The 16,455-nt window shown below is 49.3% G+C and overlaps 1 protein-coding gene across 14 annotated transcripts in view; it reads right to left on the bottom strand.

Annotated features, from left to right (window-relative positions):
• LOC119971451 (cyclic nucleotide-gated cation channel beta-3-like) overlaps positions 1-16,455 on the bottom strand; it is a 284,057-nt gene that overhangs the window by 19,160 nt on the left and 248,442 nt on the right. For all 14 annotated transcript variants that reach the window (XM_038806991.1, XM_038806994.1, XM_038806996.1 and 11 more), the window contains 2 exons: positions 6,110-6,193; positions 1,837-1,955 (listed from right to left, as the gene is read on the bottom strand). In XM_038806991.1, the coding sequence (XP_038662919.1) occupies positions 1,837-1,955; positions 6,110-6,193 (203 nt within the window). The remainder of the gene's footprint in view (positions 1-1,836; positions 1,956-6,109; positions 6,194-16,455) is intronic.

Here is a 16,455-nt window from a genome sequence, read left to right as displayed (position 1 = left end):
CTGAATATCAACTATGAATGGAGACAAAAACAGCACCAAGGTCACAGAAACCTGGTTATCGAAGAGAAGCTGACGAGGCTCTTCAATGAAAAACTGTTCAAGTCAAAAAGCAAGATTGAGCGTGACCTCTCCGGTCTCTTCAACGAGTGTAATCACATCCTGTGATTGCTGAAGCCAATCTGGCACGACTGTTTGAAAACCAGCTGTCCCTACCAGCAAAATAGCTTAATAGTAACTTGTCTAAATCTCCTTGAAGCCTTTTTGCTTCCTCCTCATCATTGACAGTTCCACCTAGTTTTGCGTTGTCAGCAAACTTTAGAAATATTACATTTGATTCCTTCATCCAAGCTGTTGACATGTATTGTGAATAACTGGGGCCCAAGCACTGATCCCTGTTGTCACCACCTTCCACTGTGAAAAAAAAACATTTATTCCGTCTCTTTTTTTTCTGTCTGCTAACCAATTCTCAATCCATGCCAATAGATCACTCCCAATCCCATACACTTTAATTTTGTACACCTTCTGCACTGTAAATTCTATGAAATTCTATGTTGGGCTTCACCAAAAGTTGTCTTAATATCCTAATACACCATATCCACTAGTTCTCCCTTATTTATTCTCCTAGTTATCCTCACAAAACTGCAGTAGGTTTGTCAAACATGATTTCCATTTCATAAATCCATGTTAACTTTTCTAATCCTGTTGATATTTTCAACGTGTTCTGTTATCACATCCTTTATAATAGAGTCTAACATTTTCCCTATTAATGATATTATACTAACCAGTGTGTTATTACGATTTCTCACTCCCTCCATTTTTTAAATAGTGGGGGAACAATGACCACCCACCTATCTGCTGTGGGACTGTTCTTGAACATATAGAATTTTGGAAGATGACAACCAATGCATCCGCTTTTTCCATGGCTACCTCCTTTAGTACCCTGGGGTATAGTAACCAGCCAATTCTTGCTGTCTAAGACACAAAGAGTGACTACTTGGGATTAGAATGATGCCTGACTCCTTCCTTAAAAACAGCATGTTAAATGTGTTCTCTTCAACGCTACTAACAATTCAATTTAACTGCGTTTTTACAGGGATTTGTATAACAAGCTTAACTGCAAAGGAACTTTAGCCACGATCATACAGCCTTGTTGCCCCAGGCTCAGTGACACGATGAGGATGGTTCCTCTTGTGATATTTACGATGCTAGGGACGCCTCGCGAGATCTAATGAGATTTTGTGAAATGTTGTGACTTGGATCTCGCGATTACTGGGCGGGATTCAAATTTGTGGATTCAAGTGAGTAGTTAGCCTCGCTTGAATATATCTGCGCCGGAGTATCCCAAGGTGCAGGATTGAATGCTCGTATCTTGGAGGTCTTGCCGTGGTGCCGTTTAGCACTAGTCCGCACAAACATGGACCAGGCGTAACAGCATTTGGGGGGGGGGGGGGGGGGTCTTCCAGGCTTTTGAACTCTGGACAGGGTGGTATCCTTGCACCCCCGATGCCACCCAGACACCTTGACACTGCTAGCCTTGCACCGCCAACCCAGCCCTGCCGGTCTGAGGCAGGGTGAGGGGGCTTGTGGACCCCCTAATCAGCCATGATCTCATTGAATGGTGGAGCAGGCTCGAGGGGCCAGATGGCCTACTCCTGCTCCTAGTTCTTATGTTCTTATTGCGGAGGCCACAGTGGGGGTGAGGGGTTCAAGTAATTGTGGTAGCATTTTTTTCCTGCACATGAGCTCGTCAGTGCAGGAAATGAAGTCGGCGCCGCCATGGTGGGGCTTTGATTCTGAACTGGAGCAGCCTGAGAAAAATAATTATCAGAATCTCACCTGATCTCACCAAACACTGAGCCTGATCGTAGAGTCACAAATACAGTCTTTTCATCAGGACCACCAACAACTTGGACCTCTCCAGCTTTAATGATGTACATTTCTCTCCCAATCTCTCCCTAAAAAAATAAGCAATTGAGATTGATTCAGCGGTCCGATTAAAATCATGGATCAAGAACCCCAGATAATTGTCCAAGAATACGATGCAGTTAATTTGTATATGGGATGGACGTATTATTCAGCCACATTGTGCTCATTTAACATTTAGCCCCAGTTTTACATTCAATCATTAAAGGCAGGAATGTTCTGGTGACAATCACCAGAACATTCTTGCCTGGTGATTGTCGCACGATGCCCGTTCATTCGTTGTCGCAGTGTCTGCATGGTCTCGCCAATGTATCACGCTTCGGGACATCCTTTCCTGCAGCGTATGAGGTAGACTACATTGGTCGAGTCGCACGAGTATGTGCCGCGTACCTGGTGGGTAATGTTTCCACGTGTAATGGTGGTATCCATGTCGATGATCTGGCATGTCTTGCAGAGATTTCCCTGGCAGGGTTGTGTGGTGTCGTGGTCGCTGTTCTGAAGGCTGGGTAATTTGCTGCAAACAATGGTTTGTTTGAGGTTGCGCAGTTGTTTGAAGGCAAGTATTGGGGGGTGTGGGGATGACCTTGGCAAGATGTTCATCTTCATTGATGATGTATTGAAGGCTGCAAAGAAGATGTCGTAGTCTCTCCGCCCCAGGAAAGTACTGGACGACGAAGGGTACTCTGTCAGTTGGATCCCGTGTTTGTCTTCTGAGGAGGTCGGTTCTTGTTTTTTGCTGCGACGCGTTGGAACTGTTGATCGACGAGTCAAGCGCCATATCCCATTCGTACGAGGGCATCTTTCAGCATCTGTAGGTGTCTGTTACGCTCCTCCTCGTCTGAGCAGATTCTGTGTATACGGAGGGCTTGTCCATAGGGGATGGCTTCTTTAATGTGTTTCAGGTGAAAGTTGGAGAAGTGGAGCATTGTGAGGTTACTGTGGGCTTGCGGTAAAGCAAAGTCCTGAGGTGACCGTCCTTGATGGAGATTAGGAGAGAAGAGTGCAACTGAATTTGGAGAATGGTCCATGGTGAGTCTGATGGTGGGATGGAACTTATTGATGCCATTGTGTAGTCGTTTCAGTGATTCTTCGCTGTGGGTCCAAAGGAAAAAAATGTCATTGATGTATCTGGTGTATAACGTCGGTTGAAGGTCCTGTGCAGTGAGGAAGTCTTGTTCAAACTTGTGCATGAAGATGTTGGCATATTGAGGTGCGAATTTGGTCCCCATGGATGTTCCGTGCGTCTGGATGAAGAATTTGTTGTCGAAGGTGAAGACGTTGTGATCTAGAATGAAGAGGATGAGTTGCAGAATTGCGTCTGTAGATTGGCAGTTGTCAGTAGTTGAGGACTGAGGCTGTTGCAGCAATGCCGTCGTCATGGGGGATGCTGGTGTAGAGTGCCAAGACATCCATTGTGACGAGGAATGTTCCTGGTTCAACTGGTCTATGGGTGCTGAGTTTCTGTAGGAAGTCTGTCATGTCGCGACAGAAGCTGGGTCTACCTTGTACGATGGGTTTCAAGATGCCCTCGATGTGGCCAGAGAGGTTCTCACAAAGGGTCCCATTGCCTGAAAAGATAGGACGGCCTGGTGTGTTGGCCTTGTATATTTTTGGGAGGCAGTAGAGATCTCCAATGCGGGAATTACGTGGGATGAGAGCACGTAGGGTGCTCTGAAGGTCTGGATCCAAGGTCTTGATCAGTCTGTTGAGTTGGCGGTTGTGTTCCTTGGTTGGATCTGCGGGTAACTGTCTGTAGTGTTGTCGGTATACTTCTTTGCAGTAGTCAGTTCTGTTCAGTATGACGGTGGCCCCTCCTTTGTCTGCTGGTTTGATGACGATGTTGCGGTTGGTCTTGAGAGCGTGGATGGCGTTGCGTTGTGCTTGGGTGACGTTCGGGGCTGCCTTGTGAATGCGACTGATGAATCTGGCATTGACACGATTCCTGACGGCTTGAGCATACATGTCGAGTCTAGGGTAGCGGCCTTCCGGAGGGGTCCAATTCGACTCTTTCCTTTTCGTTTGCTGCACTGCAGATCTCGCGGTCTGCTGTTCCGGTTCATTGGTCGTCTCCTTGGGTTCGCTGTCGGCCTCTTGGGGTCTGTGGAAGAAGTCCCGGAGCCTCATTCGCCTGATGAATTCCTCCGTGTCTGCCGCGAGACTGTTGAGGTCCATTTTGGTGATGGTGCAGAAATTGAGCCCTCTGCTGAGGACTTTGATTTCGTCTGGTTGAAGGGTGACAATAGATTTCCCTGTATTGTTTTCTACTGTGGTATCGGGGGAAGCTTGGTTGCTGCTGGTGGTGATGCCGAGTTTCTCAACTGTTCACCTGTTCTTGGTGTGCATATAGGTGGCATAGTATTGTTGTCTCATCTGTTTGGCGGTGTTACGCAGCTGGTCTGCTGTGTCCTGAGCGCAAGTTGAGAATATAGCCTCCATCTTGGTTTCCAGGTTGCGTCGACTGCTGTAGAGCTGGTGTACGAGGTGTTTAAGGAGTGTGACAGATGTGTGGTGGCAGAGTCTTTCAGCGTAGTCTGTGTTGTAGGTCGACTTGAGTGGGTTTGTGATCTGTAGCCCTTTCGGGATCTTGTCTGCTTTTTTGCATCTTTGCAGAAACTTAATGTCAGTGTCTATATGCGCGATCTTCCTGGAGATCCTCTCAACTTTGAGCCGGCAGTTTGCGGTGTCGATGGTAGCCATGATGTGGAGATGCTGGTGTTGGAGTGGGGTGAGCACAGTAAGAAGTCTTACAACACCAGGTTAAAGTCCAACAGGTTTGTTTCAAACACGAGCTTTCGGAGCACAGCTCCTTCCTCAGGTGAATGGAGAGGTATGTGGTGCTCTTTCCAAGGGCTGGTGCAGACTCGATGGGCCGAATGGGCACTGTAAATTCAACGATTCTATGACCGCTCCTCCAAGGTCAGGGCGCCATTTTGAAAGACTACCCCAATCTCTACAGTACCCCCTGCACCCCACATTCAGGAGCACCCCCTTCACCCCCTCAATCTTTCTTTGGCCACCTCAGACCCACCTTACCCCTCCTTGATGGGCATAGCCCCCAGTCTTCGATCCTTGGCAGCGTCAACCTGGCACCCGGGCACCTTGACACTGCCAGCCTGGCACCGCCAAATGGGTATCCTGGCAGTGCCAAGTTGGTGCTGCCAGGGTGCCAGGTGTTCAGTACCAAGGTGTCAGCTGAAGTGCCAGGGTATTACCTGTCCCTGTCTCTGACCATCCGCAAGGCTCTAATGGCCCATGGGACCCCTTTGCTAAATGGCACCAGTTGGGGCCTCACAGGAATGGCCGTTGACCCATGGGCGCTAGGTGAATATGACGTCCAGATATTTAAATGAACCTAATGGCTCATTTAAATATAATTATCTGGATCATGCCAGGTGCCACGAGGCGGGTGACATGTGTGAGGTTTCGTACCTGGCACGGAGCCCAATTTGAGGTTCTCCCATGATTCGCCCATTCCTCCCAGCTGATGCAGTGGGAAAATTGCACTCTAAGATAAGAGCCTGTGGTGTTGGAGGCAGTATATTGGTTAGGAAATTGGCAAATGGACAGGAAACAGCATGTGGGGATATGGGGTTATTTTTCCGGTTGGCGATCTGTAACCAGTGGGTCAGTGCTGGGGCCGCAACTGTTTCAAATTTCTATTAATAACTTGGAGGAAGGAAGTGAATGTACTGTAGCCAAATTTACAGATAACACTAAAATAGGCGGAACCTCTAGTTGTGAGAGGGATACGAACAGTTCGCAAAGGGATATTGATGGGTTAAGTAAGTGGGCAACATGTTGGGAAATAGAGTATGTTGTGGGAAAATGTGAAGTTGTTCATTTTGGAAGGGAGAACAAAATAATACAACAGAAAGGGACTTGGGGGTACTTGTCCACGTAACACAGAGAGCTAGCACACAGGTGCAGCAGGTAATCAGGAAAGCTAATGGAATGTTCGGCCCTGATTTTAATGGGGTTGGAGTATAAGAGTCGGGAAGTCTTGCTGCAACTGTACAAGGTGGGAGATTGCTGTGCACACATTGGCTGCTGTGTTTTCTTGATTCCAACAGTGATTACGTTTCAAAGTACTATATTAACTGTAACATGCTTTGGGACATCTAGAGGCCATGAAACATGACATGTAAACTTTCTATTAACCGACCCATTTAGGGATTTCACAACGTACTTTCTTACACACAAAGTCTCCAGGCAGGAATACTACTGACTTGAGTCGATTCAGCATGTCGAAGATCATCTGTCTGTCACAGCCCTGTGGAGAGACGAAGCAAATGGAATGAGGATTGAACTTCCAGCTCCTGTACTGCCAGTTTTTCCTCATCTGCCATTTCATCGGGTAGAAAGAGGGTTAACTTAGGATCGGGGAGGTTGGAAGGAGTAGATAGTGTTGTTTCCATGAGACATTAAGCTAAGGTTCATTATTCATCATGTGTGCTCTGCTCAAAAGCAGGTCCTTTGTCTGCTGATGCTCCATCCTGAACTTGTTTTCTTGCCAGTTTTTGTCAATGGTGGTTTGCCATTGCCTTAAATTCTCAAAGGCAAGCAGGATGAGGAGGCAGGTGCCAAGGTCGCCCTCAGCCAGAATGGAAGTCACATCCGCGCTCTTGACATTATTCGGAGCCACATGCTAAACATCTAGCCATCTGAGCTAATTGGCCCAAAGCCAAAGTTATGGAAAGATTTTGTAGCAATATTTAAAATGATAAAGGATTTTCATCGGGAAAATAAATAAAACTGTACTCTTTAGTTGGTGGATTGATAACAAAAGGATGCAGATTTAAGATATTTAGCAACAGACCTGAGGTGGTGGCAGAGATGAGGATTATTTTATTTTATGCAGTGAATTGAAATGATCTGGAATATGTTTCCTGAATGGGTGGTCAAAATTGATTCAAGACCAATTTTCAAAAGGGATTTGTTTATGTACCTGAAAACATAATTTGCAGAGAACAATCTTGGCTAAGTTTAAAGAGACAGCCACAAATGTGAATTGGAGATGTATTACTCCGGCACACAAATTCTGATTCTATTTCATAATTGATTGAATTTTAAGAAGGCTGAGCATGTTGATTATCAAGATTGTGAGTTCACTGCAACTAATTGATATCCACCACAATAACCAAACCCCCACCACCCCAGCCAGGACGCAGCATCTCCCAGTAGCCAAGTCTGTCCCAACACCATTACAAAGGGGACAGACTTGACAGAGTCAAATCCCAGAGGGCATAGATTAAAAATATCTCAGCAACCAGGGCAACACATCTCTACCTTTGTTGAAGCCACACAGGATGCATCATATGTAAGAAGTGGGGAGCAGAGAGAAACTTGCTGTAAGGATAGGCATGTAGGGCTCTGACAAAACATTTTTGTTAAGTTTCCATTTTTAAAAATGCCGCACACAATTTATTAATTAGCACCAAGTCCACATTTTCCCACCACTGCAATTCAAGTTCCAGCTCACATTATCATTTATTTCATGGTGGATGTCAATCTATGTCAGGATCCATTGGACAGATGTGCAATGGGTGAATGAATGGTTGAAGGATTGTTTCATGCAAAGGGAAAGAGTGGTCCTGATGATTGGAGCCGACCATATGATTGCATTTGTTATGTCTTACATGAAGTGAAAAATTGCAACATTAGGACATTTAGGGCAGCAATGTAAGCAGCTTCTCATCGTGCTCCATGTTCTTCTTACCCAAAGAAAAGCAATGAGCCCCTTTGTTCTCCTCCACCTGAAATGCTTTCCCTGCACTATGTTGTGCAGGGTATATTTCACCACTAATATTCTGGACACTTCTGCAGACGAGTACTGAAGATCATTTGTGGTGTAGACCACATTTGGGGTATTGTGTGCAGTTCTGGTCACCTCACTATCGGAAGGATGTGGAAGCATTGGAAAGGGCGCAAAGGAGATTTACCAGGATGCTGCCTGGTTTGCAGGATAGGTCTTATGAGGAAAGGTTGAGGGAGCTAGGGCTTTTCTCTTTGGAGCGGAGGAGGATGAGAGGTGACTTAATAGAGGTTTATAAGATGATGAGGGGGATAGATAGAGTGGACGTTCAGAGACTATTTCCTCGGGTGGATGTAGCTGTTACAAGGGGGCATAACTATAAGGTTCAGGGTGGGAGATATAGGAGGGATGTCCGAGGTAGGTTCTTTACTCAGAGAGTGCTTAGAGTGTGGAATGGACTGCCTGCTGTGATAGTGGAATCAGACACGTTAGGAACTTTCAAGCGGTTATTGGATAGGCACATGGAGCACACCAGAATGACAGGGAGTGGGATAGCTTGATCTTGGTTTAGGACAATGCTCAGCACAACACCGAGGGCCGAAGGGCCTGTTCTGTGCTGTACCGTTCTATATTTTATGTTCTATGTTAACATCTGCAGGCCTATCCTGGCACCTGAAGTACATCCTCAATATTCCAATGGTTTTCTCCACGACAAACACAGTGGTCATGTGCTTTTATTGTAGCACTCCTGTACTTCAGTAAGTTTCCACACAGTGACATGAGACTTTGACCCTACCACAAAGAGAATTTGGATTCTGTTCGAGGGCTGGGGTAGCAGGTGTGGTGATATGCATCACTGTAAATACACAAGGGGTTAATGTAAATACATGTAGACTAGCTAGACACTAGAGGGAGCTCCAGAGACATGACACACAGACATTCAACCAATAGGTCAATAAGATAGGACACAACCAATGGGCATTCACGATACACACAGAGGTGACACTACCACAGGGGGGCATTACACCAACCCATATAAAAGGACACAGCACACATGATCTTCCTCTTTCTAGTGGAGACACTCAGTGAGTACACAGGGTTGATTTGAAACACATCACGCCCACCACATGGATTGTAGCAGACTAGTTCGTCAGTCTGAGTAGCTATAGCAGGATTAACAGGAGAGTTGAATCCAAATAAAAGAATTGTTAACAGTTTAATAAATGTGTTAAAGCTATCTCCAAGTCTGAACCTTCCTTTGTCAGAGTGCACATCAAGGAAGCAGCTTATGCTACATCAAGAGCATAACAAAACATGGTACCCAGGAGTGACCTGTTTAAATCCATATAGTTACAACTCAGCGAACAGTGACAACCAGCAACAGCAGCCAGGCAAGATGATGTTCAAAATTCCGGTTCCACAGCAGCTCAGGTACCAAGGCAATCTCAGTGAAAACTGGCTCAGGTGAAACAGACCAAACTCCAGACAGGGAGCAACGACAAGCCAAAGCTGATTCAAGTAAGCCGGACATGACTCCAGACGGGGAGCGCCGCGAACTCAGTGACGGCACGCTCAAGGAAACAGCAGATGCCACAAAGCACGCTGACCCAAGTAACTGAGTGAAGGACTCGTATTATCCACAGAGTGTGGTCCTTGAGCACCACAAACACGACAACAAAACCAACCAACACAACAACAACAACAAAGACAACACCTAGCAGTGTACCAAAGGCAACAGCGTCGACAACAAGCACAACAAACACAACGCCACTGGAACTACGACTGGTACAACATGGTATGACTCTGCAAATGAGGGACTCTATTACTGCTCACCTCAGTACAATGACGTACCATGACAGGACGCCACAGATTGCATACATCGCTACCACAAGCATTAGAAGAAAAAAAGTCTCCAAATCAGACAACAAAGTGATGTGACCACTTCTTGGTTCCTTACGCACAGGGACACTGATGGCGTTTACACAGCAATGCCACAATCAACATCACCACCTCACCAAACAAACAAGAAAGACACTCGACCATAATAATTAATGCATTTTGGACTCATACATATGATTTGGACTTATTGTTTAATGATCACTGTTATCATAACTTGTACAGAGCATCACATATTCTACCTGTTTTTGTTCAATTTTCTTTAACACTGTACAGAAAATATGTAACATGAAAAAAGGGGGATGTGGTGATATGCATGGTATAACAAAACAGAAGGTAGCAGCGTTTACTGCTGATGCCATGCCTCTGTCGGCCCAGGAGCTCATGGCTCTGGAGGGTGCTGCCAAAGAACACTCATGGACTGGCTGCAATGCATCTTTCACAGGGCACACAGTAACCAGTGGTCTATTGGTGAAGACTGGTAGCATGCAAACACTATCTGCATTCCAATTGCTTTCAAACCATCTCTCTCCTTGCGCAGGACAAGTTACCGCACAACAAGAATGAGAGAGGAAGGACAGGAGGGGCCATGGCTGAACTCCAGCACTTCACACAATTTGAAGAGCAGGTTGCTGAGCTGACAGGATTGATTAGGACTGCTCTTGTGTGGACAGTGAGGTCAGCGTCCGGCTTCCATCCAGTTAGGAACCATGTTTACCTTCTTTATATAGAAACCTAAAGGTCATCCTCAATGCCATGTTGGAGGCAGTCCATGCAGTCACTCTCCCTCCTCTTTCAATTACAGGTGCCAGCAAGAAGAGTGTGAGGCTTAACCCCAAAATTGAGTCCAACACCAGCTTTGGCCCCATAGGAGCGAGGATGAGAAGGGACACAAAGGCATTGCACTTGCAGTCACTTGCACTGTCCACAAGCCCAGAGACACACATTAGATTACTAGACCTAGTTGAGGCAAGGCCTCACATTCTGGTGGTGACTGCATGGACATGTGTCACCAACAGGAGAAGGCAGAAACAGCCAAGCTCACCTGCACTCCGAGGACTGCTGGGGAAAAGGCTCCTGCTAAGTCTGTGTCTGATGGCGAACCTCTGGGTGCAGTTCGAGATAAGATGCTGGAGATGCAGCGAGAGGTGGGGGAACATCAGGCTGAGGTATCTGAGGCCCTCAACAGAGTGGAACACATGGTGGAGGAGTCCATTCGCCTGTTCTCTGATGCAATGGCGCCAACATGGTTGTGGTTTAATGGCTCCGTGGAGAAGGTAGCAGACGCCATGGAATATTTGGTCCAACAGAATACCCAGTTTCTACCAGAGATGAGTGCATACGTGCACTCCATTGCTTTAGCAATGGCTACACGTGAGGGGAATAGACACCTTGACCTCTCTCCAGGTGCCGCTTTCTCTCAAAGAGTCAATCAGAGAACCTCGGGCACCCTCAGGGAGGAAGAGCTTCACGCAGACACCCCTGGGACCTCCACCCAGAACTTTTGAGGGTGCCTGTCCATTCCAAATCCTCTTTGTCTGTGACCCTATTAGTTCCGGCCTCTGGGACCACAGAGTATGCACCTGCCGCAGAGCAGGGTCCCAAATAAGCTGGGGCTCTCCAGCCCTTGAAGCTCCAGAAGGTGCTCACCAAAGCTATGAGAGATTAAAGGCCATAGTGGTGAGCATGATGCCTCCACCTTCGCTGAGGGAGCGTCGAGACATAGTGGCAGGGAACATAAAATTATGAAGTGCTGATCTCACTGTGGTGAATTACCATTGTTAATTTTGGTGCACACTTCTTATACAGTTGCACTTTAAGTCTGCTGTCATTTAATTGCATTTGTTCACTTTAATGTTTGTGTGCAGCCCCTATATTCAAGGAGCAAACCCTGCCTGGAACTATGGGCACGATTCTCCCAACGGGAGACTAAATGCCGACGCCGGAGTGAAAACCGGAGTGTTTCACTCCGGCGTCGGAGGCCGCTTCCAGCCCCCTATTCTCCCACCCCCAGGGGGCTAGGAGCGGCGCCGCGTCAATTTCGCAAGCGGCGCCGCATAAATGACGCGGCCGGCGCATGCGCGGTTGCCGTCCTCCCCGCGGGCGCCCCGCAAGACTTGGAGGATTGATCTTGGGGGGGCGGCAGAGGAAAAAGAGTGCGTCCTTTAGAGACACTGGCCCGCCGATCGGTGGGCACCGATTGCGGGCCAGACCCCTCCTGAGCACCCACCTGGTGCTCGATCCTCGATCCGTGTGGGAGACTCTCAGCAATGGCAAGGGAGCTGAAAGGGTTTATGGAGCAAATGGGGGCAGTGGACCCCTGGAGAGAGGGACAGCCAATAGGAAGGGGCTACTCGTTTTACTCGCACGTCCATAAAGTATATTCCAGGATAGATTTCTTTGTACTAAGCAGGGACTGTATGGGGGAGGTAAAGAACACGGAATACTCAGCAATTACCATTTCAGACCATGCCCCGCATTGGGTGGACCTGCAGTTTGGGGGAGCGAGCTATCAACGCCCGCAATGGAGGCTAGATGTGGGACTGCTGTCGGAGGAGGGGATCTGCAAGAGGCTTCGGAAATGTATAAAAAATTACCTGCAGGTGAATGACACTGGGGAGGTCTCAGCGGCGACCGTGTGGGAGGCGCTAAAGGCAGTAGTGCAGGGGGAGCTGATTTCAATTGGGGCCCACAGAGCCAAGGCAGACCGGGCAAAGATGGATAGATTGGTCAGGGAAATGGGTCGGATAGATGAAGAGCACGCGGAGTCCCCGGGGGAGGTTTTACTCAGGGAGAGGCAGAGACTACAGGCGGAACTGGGGGCACTATCCACGAGCAGGGCCGTGGAACAGCTTAGGAAGGCGAGGGGAGTGGTGTACGAGTATGGGGAAAAGGCCAGCAGACTGTTAGCGCAGCAAGTCAGGAGGAGGGAGGCGGCCAGGGAAATAGGTAGAGTGAGGGACGGGGGGGGCGCAAAGTGGAGGATCCGGCAGAATTGAATAGGGTATTCCGGGACTTCTATCGTAAGCTGTATACTTCGGAGCCGCCGGAAGAACCGGAGGGGATGAAAAGGTTTCTGGACGGGTTAACATTCCCAACAGTTGGGGGGGGGGGGGGGGGGGGGGGGGGGCGAGTGGAAGAGCTGGGGGCCCCGATTAGAGTAGAGGAGGTATTGGGGGGCCTAAAGGCCATGCAGTCGGGGAAGTCCCCGGGGCCGGATGGATACCCAGTAGAGTTTTATAGGAAGTTCTCTGAGCTGGTGGGCCCGGTCTTGGCGAGGGTTTTCAATGAGGCAAGGGACAGAGGGACCCTGCCGCCGACAATGTCACAAGCCACCATATCTCTGATATTGAAGCGGGGTAAAGACCCGGAGGTGTGCGGGTCCTACAGGCCAATCTCCCTGATTAATGTAGACGCCAAGCTCCTGGCAAAGGTACTGGCGGGTGGAATGGAGGACTGTGTACCGGAGGTGATTGGGGAGGATCAAACGGGGTTCGTGAAAGATAGGCAGCTGGCGGCCAATCTGAGGAGATTGCTCAATGTGATAATGATGCCCCCGGCGGGTAGAGAGGTGGAGGTAGTGGTGGCAATGGACGCCGAGAAGGCCTTTGACCGGGTGGAGTGGGACTATCTATGGGAGGTGCTCGGACGGTTTGGGTTCGGGGAGGGATTGGTGGATTGGATCAAATTATTATATCAGGCCCCGAGGGCCAGCGTCAGGACCAACAGAGAAGTGTCGGAGTACTTTAGGTTGTACCGAGGGACCAGGCAGGGCTGCCCGCTCTCCCCTCTGCTGTTTGCGCTGGCCATAGAGCCGCTGGCGATTGCGCTGAGAGCCGCAGAGGGTTGGAAGGGGATGGTGAGGGGCGGGGTTGAACACAGGGTTTCTCTTTATGCAGACGACCTGCTCCTGTACGTGTCAGACCCAGTGGCCGGGATGGGAACTATACTGGGAATGCTGAGGGAGTTCAGCCAGTTCTCAGGATACAAATTAAATACGGTCAAGAGTGAAATGTTTGTGGTCCAGGCAAGGGGCCAGGAGAACAGATTGAGAGGGCTACCGTTTAGGCTAGTTGAGGAAAATTTCCGGTATTTGGGAATCCAGGTGGCACGAGACTGGGGCAGGCTGCATAAGTTAAATTTGGCCAGGGTGGTGGAGCAAATGAAGGGAGAGTTTCGGAGATGGGATGCACTCCCGCTGTCGCTGGCAGAGAGGGTGCAGACTGTAAAGATGACAATCCTCCCTCGATTTTTGTTTATTTTTCAGTGCCTCCCGATCTTTATCCCACAGTCCTTCTTCAAAAGAGTTAACGGGCTGATCATGAGCTTTGTCTGGGCGGGAAAGTCTCCGCGGGTGAAGAAGGCGATGTTGGAGAGGAACCGCAGCGAGGGAGGGCTGGCTTTGCCGAGTCTGGTCAATTATTACTGGGCGGCCAACATCGCTATGATAAGGAAGTGGATGGTGGGTACGGGGTCTATTTGGGAGCGGGTGGAGGCGGCTTCGTGCAGGGGCTCCAGTTTGGAAGCCCTGGTCACGGCTCCTCTACCGCTGCCGCCGGCCAAGTACACCACCAGCCCGGTAGTGGTGGCGACCCTGCGGATATGGGGCCAGTGGAGGAGGCATGTGGGGGAGATGGGGGCGTCTGTCTGGGCGCCAATCTGCGACAACCATCGGTTTGCCCCCGGCAGTATGGATGGGGGGTTCCGAGTATGGTGACGAGCAGGGGCGGGAAGGGTGGGTGATATGTTCCTGGAAGGGAGCTTCGTGACTTTGAGGAGCTTGGAGGAGAAATTTGGGTTGGTAAGGGGAAATGATTTTCGATACTTACAGTTGCGGGACTTTGTTCGTAGACAGGTCCCATCTTTCCCGCGCCTCCCGCCAATGGGGATCCTCGACAGAATAGTCTCTAGGAGGGAAGAAGGGGAGGGCAGAGTCTCGGGTATATATAATGTGCTCATGAGGGAGGAAGGGTCCCAGACAGAGGAACTGAAATTTAAATGGGAGGAGGAGCTAGGCGGGGAAATGGAGGATGGGCTGTGGGCAGAAGCCCTGAGTAGGGTAAACTCGACCGCGACATGTGCTAGGCTCGGGCTGATCCAATTTAAGGTCGTTCACCGGGCCCATATGACGGTGGCTCGGATGAGCAAATTTTTCGGGATAGAGGACAAATGCGCTAGGTGCGCGGGAGGACCAGCGAACCATGTTCACATGTTTTGGGCATGCCCTGAGCTGAGGGGGTACTGGGAGGGATTTGCGGGGGTCATGTCCCAGGTGCTAAAAACAAGGGTGGTGATGAGTCCAGGGGTGGCAATTTTTGGTGTTTCGGAAGACCCGGGCGTCCAGGGGGAGAAAGAGGCCGATGTGCTGGCTTTTGCTTCCCTGATAGCCCGGCGACGAATATTATTGGCGTGGAGGGACTCAAAGCCCCCGAAGACTGAGTGGTGGCTTGCAGACATGTCGAGTTTCCTGGGGATGGAAAAAATTAAGTTCGCCTTGAGGGGATCTGTGCAGGGGTTCACCCGGAGGTGGCAACCATTTATTGACTTCTTTGCGGGAGAGTGAGCGTCAGCAGGGGGGTGGGGGGAGGGAGGGGGGGTAGAGTAGAATAGGAGGGAAAATATGGCGGGTAGTACCGGTGGGAGGGGAGCGGGCTTGTGCAATATGTTACGATGGAAGTATTGAAAGTACGTGGATGTTTGCACATTTTTGCCTTTTTTGCTTCCTTTCTGATGATGTCTGTAACTGTTTATAAAGCCAAAAACTACCTCAATAAAATTGTTTATTAAAAAAAAAAGAAACGGCGAGCGGCGATTCTCTGGGCGGCCTGTCGTAAAACTCGGCACGCCGTATTGGGGGGTGGGGGGGTGGGAGAATCGCGTGCGGGTGCTCGGGCGGCGTGGCGGGAATCGCCCGGCACTCCCGCGATTCTCCCACCCGGCGTGGGGGTCGGAGAATCGCGCCCCATGTCCCTCCAGAATTTTGCGTGCATATGGAGGCATTGATCTTCACCTTGGCCCTTGCAAGCCAATTGCAAGAAGCCTCACACAAAACACACTGCTCCTTTGCCCTTCAAAGCCTTTTCGCTCTAATTGCATCTGCCTTGTCAGAATTACATGATGGGGGTCTCCCCCAGTTGACTTACTCATTTGAGCTGACTGGCAGCTCCGCCAAGCTGATGAGCCTAATCCTATTCAGTATTTCATTTCCATAACAGGACTTTGAGGCACTGGGTAGATCTGGTGCAGCCATTTCTGGTTCGCTCCAATACCTCTTATCTACCCCACCCCCCGGTTCCCACACCCTGCACCCCCATTGACCCCAACCAGTATCATAGTCATCTTCCTCACGGTCACACCCCCAACCCCATCTCCCGCACCCAACATCATCCTTCTGTCCGTTACAGTGAATGTCCACATCCCCAGCCTCTCTGACAAGCCCACCTCAGTCATCGTTGAAATGCCCACCCATGTGCTTCCTAACCCAAAGATCAGAATTTAATTTCAGCCCTTCAACAACACTAACCTCCATCTTCCACCCTCGCAGGACGCTCATCCTGCCACACTACTGCATACCATTGGCCCTTTTTACTGTAATTATTCCAGCATCCTACAATTCTCTTGGTTTGCTTCCTCCAGTCAATTGGTATAATTGACCCCTTCCCCGAACCCAAGTCCCAACCCAATTCAGAGTCTCTTGTTCACCTGCACCACTCACTCACAGCCCCCTTGCCCACCTGCCCAACTCACTCACAGTCCCCTTGTTCACCTGCATCACTCCCTCACAGCCCCCTTTGTGGTGATATGCATCACTGTAGATACACAAGGGGTTAATGTAAATACATGTAGACTAGCTAGACACTAGAGGGAGCACCAGAGACATGACA

Source organism: Scyliorhinus canicula, chromosome 9 (genome assembly GCF_902713615.1).
Source record: "Scyliorhinus canicula chromosome 9, sScyCan1.1, whole genome shotgun sequence".
NCBI lineage: Eukaryota > Metazoa > Chordata > Chondrichthyes > Carcharhiniformes > Scyliorhinidae > Scyliorhinus > Scyliorhinus canicula.
The sequence above is the reverse complement of the archived record's forward strand: the minus strand, read 5'-3'. Positions and strand labels throughout refer to the sequence as shown.